The 6,979-nt window shown below is 38.7% G+C and overlaps 1 protein-coding gene across 1 annotated transcript in view; it reads left to right on the forward strand.

The window, feature by feature from the left end:
- LOC106529629 (EVI5-like protein) overlaps positions 1-2,419 on the forward strand; it is a gene marked incomplete at its 5' end in the record, with an annotated part of 41,974 nt that extends 39,555 nt beyond the window's left edge. Inside the window, 1 exon segment of the mRNA XM_014025105.1 lies at positions 940-2,419. Coding sequence (XP_013880559.1) covers positions 940-1,215 — 276 coding nt within the window.
- Positions 2,420-6,979: the final 4,560 nt, after the last annotated feature.

Here is a 6,979-nt window from a genome sequence, read left to right on the forward strand (position 1 = left end):
GAGCAGAACAGTGTCTAAAAGCTAACATAAGCAGAACAGTAGCTAAAAGCTAACATGAGCAGAACAGTGTCTAAAAGCTAACATAAGCAGAACAGTAGCTAAAAGCTAACATGAGCAGAACAGTGTCTAAAAGCTAATATGAGCAGAACATTGTCTAAAAGCTAACATGAGCAGAACAGTAGCTAAAAGCTAACATGAGCAGAACAGTAGCTAAAAGCTTACATGAGCAGAACTGTAGCTAAAATGCTCAGAACAGTAGCTAAAAGCTAACTTGAGCAGAACAGTGTCTAAAAGCTAACATGAGCAGAACAGTGTCTAAAAGCTAACATGAGCAGAACAGTAGCTAAAGGCTAACATGAGTAAGACAGTAGCTAAAAGCTAACATAAGCAGAACAGTAGCTGAAAGCTCACATAAGTAGAACAGTAGCTAAAAGCTAAAATGGGCAGAACAGTAGCTAAAAGCTAACATGAGCAGAACAGTAGCTAAAATGCACAGAACAGTAGCTAAAAGCTAACTTCAGCAGAACAGTGTCTAAAAACTAGCATGAGCAGGACAGTAGCTAAAAGCTAACATGAACAGAACAGTAGCTAAAAGCTAACTTGTGCAGAACTAGCAGAACAGGAGCTGAATAGACGATAATTAGACTAAATCTGAGCTGAAGCAGATTTCAGAGGATGTTTTGAAATAATTAGAGATCTCTTTGTGTTTCTGCAGGGAAATTTGTAAATAAAGTTTAAAATGTTCAGAATTAGTAAAGTAAAGAAGACGTTGCAGCACAGTTTCTGATTGATTTGAACATTTGAATTGATACATAAAGTCTGAATTATGAGAAGTATAAGCAGGAACAGTACAGGCAGAGCAGTAGTTTCTATCTGCTGTTAGTTTTATTGCTCAGTGTTGATATGAAGCTGTTAACACTGACCTCCCCTCTTTTACAGATCTGCTGTTTGAAAGGACAGAGGGGCTTGAGCAGCCAGCCCACATTTGATGGGATCCACATAGTCAATCACTACATGGGGGTGGAGTTTTACCAGTCGTCAGACGAGGACGGGGTGAAGGAGCCCTCTGACGTCCAGAAACCCCAGCAGAGGAGCGGCACACGCATCAAACTGCACCCAAAGCTCAAGGACAAAGACAGTGAGGACGAGGACGAAGACGAGGACGCCCTGCGGCTCTCCGTGCCTCGGAGCGACAGCCACAAGTCCACCTGGTGACCAGCTGAGGCTCGCTCTCGCTGAGGTTCTGGCAGCCGGGAGAGGCCTGGATCGGAGTTCTGAATTTCAAAACGCGTCTTCATTTCATGTCATGTGAATCGTGCTTTTTTGTTGTTGTTGTTTTGGTTTATAAAACTAAAACAAGAACCGTCTGGATCAGAGGCCAGAAAGGAGGAGGGAGAGCAGCGTGAGTGAGGGGGATGGGGGCGGGCTCTATCTGTCACTCCTAAGCCCCGCCCCCATAGATACAACACAGAGAAAGAGACTGTGCAATAAAACCTTTTATGCTATAATTATACACTTCATCCAACGTGTTTTTTATATTTTTAAAGGATTTTATAAAGTATCAAATATATTGATGCCGTTACTACCGTTACTTCTGTGATGTAGAGGTGTGTGTGTGTGTGTGTGTGTGTGTGTGTGTGTGTGTGTGTGTGTGTGTGTGTGTGTGTGTCGTCAGGATCATCCTGGTATCAAAGCTGCTTCTATTAGCCAGCGATGACCTGATGATATTTAGGCCTTAACACGTGCTTCATGTGTCACGTCTGCATACATGTAGATATTTAAATGTTTTTTTTTTCTTTTTGTTCCTTTTGAACTTGAAAATGAAATGTGTTGTTGCATATCTGACGTTTAAATATCTTGTAAAGTAAGGGACATCAGTTAAAGACGGCAGACCTCCTTGCATCACGAGTTAAAGGGATATTTTGTCACTTTAGGGGACATTCTTAGACAGAACATCGCCTTTAAAATAACCAGGTTGTCTCTTTAAGGGTCTTATTTTCCTGAGAGTCGTTTTAGCCTGAGGTACGTCTGCTGTGGAGTAAAACACGAGTCGTTTGATTTAAATCAAGTTTTCTGGAGTCTGCAGAGTGTTTTCAGAGCCGGCTCTTCTCCATGAGACGGGCTCGGCTGTGTAAAAACTGATTTGGGTGCCCACTATGAACACAAACCTTTTTTTTTTTTTTTTTAATGGACACGAATGTTCAGGAACCAGATGAGATTCTGACCTGAAGTCGTCGATAAAGACTTTGTTCCTTCGATGGACACGTGGCGTTTAACCGGAGAGGAAGAACTTTGGCACTTTGAGTCTGCAGTGCAGTAAAGACTGATGAACAACACTATGGAGCGCAGAGTTGTGTATGTGTGTGTGTGTTTGTGTGAGAGGAAGAGACAGACGTTAATAAAATGTTTGATACCTTTTTGGCTTGATGTCTTTTTTTATTTATTTGTTTATTTTTGGTAAGGAAATTCTCTCCTGAACCACTAAACAAATGTTAATGAAGGCTGCAGGAAGTGATGATTAGACAAACATCTGTAAGCCCAGTTTGAAAAAGTTGGATAAACACATTTTTTCAACTCTTGTGAACCAAAACGAGGTTCACAACAGGACGTTTTGGAGGGAAATCCCACTCCTGTCGGCTGTGTGATCCTAGCTGCCTGGATCTTGTTGCACTTTTTTTATTATTAATTTATTTTTCTTTTCTTTATTTTCATGAGATGTTTTCAGTTGGAGGTCAGGACCGTTCAGCACCTGGACTCCAGAGTCGGGCTGTTCTAAATGAGTTTGTGTAGTTTAGCATTGTCTCGCTGAAATGTTGCATCATTAAAAATATAGCACGTTTTAAAACAGCTCAACTAACTGCCCAGGGGGCAACAGTTTTTCAACAGTTCAGGGGTTTGGTGGGGGACATTGCCCCATAATGGTGGTGGTAACGCAGCATGATAGATGATTATCTTTTACCTTTTGAATCTGTTTATTTTGTTGCATTGAGTCATAAATTTAAATTTGCAATTGATTTAAAATCTATTTTTATGTCAATTTAAAAACATTTTTTTGTTTTGTTTGTTTTTTGGCAGGCCTGGTACAAGTCACCTTCAGGCCAGCTGTGGCCCACAGGCAGCCTGTTGAAAAAGCCCTGTTTTAAAACCTGTGTGTATTTTTTCTGCAGTGTTGGTGCCTTTCTAGATGTGTCAGCCATTTTTGCTGTCATTGCACCCCTATACCAACAGAGAAGCAGAGGTTTGAAGTGTGTGGTGACAGACTGGATGTTTCGAGGACATGCTGTTCCTGGTTTCCAACAAAAATTTTTGAGAAGGGGGTCTCTAGTCACTACCTGTCCCAGTACTCTCACTCCCACCCTCGGTCTGCCCTTGTGCACTTCAAATGCACATATTTCCGTCATTACGCAAAGTCTTTGGCGAAGTGTATTACCCACAATTCATTGCTGTGTGTGACCTTTTGAATCAAAAGGCAGAAATCTGGCAATGTCCACTGAGCACCTTCCAGTTTAGTGGTGTCAGTAATGCACTTAAATTAGTCTGCCACCCACCGGTAAAACCAAAAGAAGAGTTAGTTCTCATACTCTGATGTATAAGCCTCCTTCGCTTCATGTGCTTTCTTCTCCTAAAAACGATTGCTTTTTGTAGTTGTACTTTGTCATTTTTAGCAATACAAATGCCAAAACAGTGACTGGTCCCACCATGTTGGATGTCGCAGTTACGACGCTGAGGCGCAAGTCGATGATGTAATCCGTACTCTCTCTATTCTCTTTTTTTTTCCCCCACGCTTGTAACCTGCGCGCTCGAACACTTAGGTGCACTTCAGGGACTGGGCCTAAGTAGGAGTTTCTTATTTTGTGGGAGGAGTTTACCCAAGATGTGATTGGTCAGATTGATGGTGGGATTTGAGGAAGCTGCGGGCAGCCTGATCGAAATGACCAGGAAGTGCCTATATTTTAAAATACAAATATAAATTTTAGTCAAAACTTGAGATGGGAAGGTGCTTGCCGAATCAGATTTGAAGTCAAGAAATTATGTTTATATGTTAACAATAATTTTTGAGTTTTCAGAAACTAGACAGTCAATAAATCATATTTTACTATTGTCATTACTTCCTCTTTAAGGTTGCCCCACAAGACAACTCAATCCCACCAATCAGGGTTAGAGAAAACTCCGCCCACACACCTGCCAAACATTTAGGGCAAACTCCGCCTACAGAACAACATGTGGGGGGCGACCGGGGACAGTTGCAACACTTTTTGCATTTGAATCTGTTACTCAGAGATGGTTTGAATTAGACAAACCTAATTTTAATACAATAAACTTACATCTGTCTGTTAATAGTCAAAACCATTTATAGATGATTAAAGCATGTACTTTCTTCACACTTTGCGGCTGAAAATGGAAAGTCAGGTGTTACAACTGACCCCGGCACCGGGGGACAGTTGCAACATCGTTTGGGGGTGGTTGCAACATGTTATTAATACAATCTATTTCACTGTAAATAAAAGTTTTATTATTTTTATAATTACATAATTGCTTAATTTATAAAAACTGTAAGTTATAATGATTTGACTGTTATTTGTTTATTCTTTCTGATCAAATGATGAATATAGATTAGCCTTGATGACCTTATATACAGACGTCAAAGACTCTAATTCATATAAAATACAGTTGGCTTTTAGAGACAATTAATAGAATAATTTGGGAGGCAATTAATGTGCGCCTGCATTATGCAAAATTTACATTGAAAGAAACTGAGATTTTAAAACCATTGTTGAAAACAACAACAGCAGAAAATACATCTTAAACACTTTTATGTTTTAAACTGTAAAATTGTCATGAACACCCAATACCCTTTTAAGTGTAAACTTAATTTCAACATGTTAATATCATCTGTATGTGCTCTGTTTTTATGTGGATTTATCGTATGGGGACAGTTGTAGCAGTTGTTGCAACTGTCCCCCTTCCTGTCAGCCATGATAAAACCTCATGTGTTAGCTAAATAAGCTCATCTGGATACATGTTAACTGTATTAGTTAAAAGTCATGATATCACTTGTTTAAACCATATAAGTTTGAGCTGGATCACAAAAACAGTGAAAACAGTAAAACAAAAATAAATCTGGGCAAAAAAATTACTTTGGTTCCTGAAAAACAGTTTTTTTTTTTTTTTTCAAATAAATCCTGGAGCAGTTTTTGAATCTGTTTACTTTTTCTTTGCACGGTGGCACATTAACTGAGCATGTAAAGTGTGAGTGTCATCAGTAGCTTGTTTCTGTTTGGAGAAAAATGACATGTTGCAACCGTCCCTTTGTTGCTTTTGTCCCCTGTCTCCCCTACTGCAGAGACCCCTGCTTGGCATTTTTTAATTTTATCTGATGACAACAGTTCTCCATTTTAAATGAACACGAACATTTCAGGCCGGTGCTCGCACTGCTTCTTTTGATTGCACGATAGAGCTTTAATTTAGCATTTCAGAAATCTGTAGTGGAAGTGTTGCTGGGTTATTCCCAGAGCACAGTCAGACCTGGTTTCTATCCAGTTAACCTGAGGGCCTCCGCTCAGATTCTACACACACTTTATTATTTTGAGCTGACCAGTGTTCCCCTGCATCTAATAAACCAACCCATTCGCACTCCCATCTAATAAACTGGATTTCTGAAACTGTTCCACTTTTTGAAGTCAGTTTTTCTGCGACCCCCCCCCCCCCGACCATCTTACTTCTTCACTCAGATCTGTTCCTGACCAGCTGCTGATTCATTTATGTTTTATTGTGTGAATGCCATCCAGGCATTCACACAATTGAGATCATTTTTTCTTCCGTAAGTTTTTCGGCACTTTTCTTTTTCCACAATTTTTGTGCCACTTCAACCATTCACACATCAAAACGTTCAGCTCTTTCGTGCAGTGCCTGCTATGACTTTTGGTATTTCAGCTATTTATAGCTTTTTAGCTATTTCAACTTTTTTAGCCACCTTTTTCCCCATTGACTTTGAATGGGGCTATTTTCAACAACCTTCAAATCCTTCAAATAGTTTCTAAATCTTTACAAAACCTCACACAATTCATTCTGGTTGTGCTCTTTTTTTCTCCCTTGTGCAATTTTTAGCAACTTTTTTTCTAACTTTAGCTGTTTTCTGCTATTTCAGCTACAGTTCTGCTTCTTCTGCTTTATTTATGCTTTTTTCTGCTAATTTGAACTGTTTATGCTTCTTGCAGTTGCTTTCTACTTTATTCAGTTAGTTTCTACAAAATGAGCTACATTTTAGCTGTTAATAGCTAAAATTAGCTTTTTAGGCTATATACACATTTTGTTTGTAGCAATTACAACTTAATTCTGCTAAATTCAGCAAGGTTGAACTCCTCATGCATTCTTATGCTAAATAAAATATTTCCAGCTTCTGGCATCTACTTTTAGTTAGCTTTTACGCTAACTTTAGCTGTTTTCTGCTGTTTTATCTGCAGTTCTATTTTCTACTATTCCTATGCTATTTTTTTTTTTTTTTTGCTTTTTGGTGTTTTTTCCCGGTACTTGTTTCTTACAGGTGCTTTCTGCTTAATTAAGCTATTTTAGCATTTAGCTTTTTTATGCTATTTCAGCTATATTTTTACTCCTTTTTTACTGTTTTTCCCTTCTGCTTCTTTCAGTTTTTAAAGTTTGACTTTGAATCATACTTTTGCTGTTAAACATTCTCAATTTCAGCAGCTTTCAGCAACAGGCATTCACACTAGCATTTTCGCAGGAAATGCAATTTTTCTAGTTATTATTATTATTATTTATTCATTTTTTTTTACTATTGGTGCAATAGCTTAATTACTGTTCCATTGTGGAAAAAATGTGTTCATGAAATTTACAAATCATTGCTTTATTTATTTATTTATTTGTTTGTTTTAGACACTACAGCAGATTTTACCTTTGAGAATGTCTTCCCTCCAAAACCACAGAAATGTGTGTGTGTGTGTGTGTGTGTGTGTGTGTG

Source organism: Austrofundulus limnaeus, unplaced genomic scaffold, assembly GCF_001266775.1.
Source record: "Austrofundulus limnaeus strain Quisiro unplaced genomic scaffold, Austrofundulus_limnaeus-1.0 Scaffold456, whole genome shotgun sequence".
Taxonomy (NCBI): Eukaryota; Metazoa; Chordata; class Actinopteri; order Cyprinodontiformes; family Rivulidae; genus Austrofundulus; species Austrofundulus limnaeus.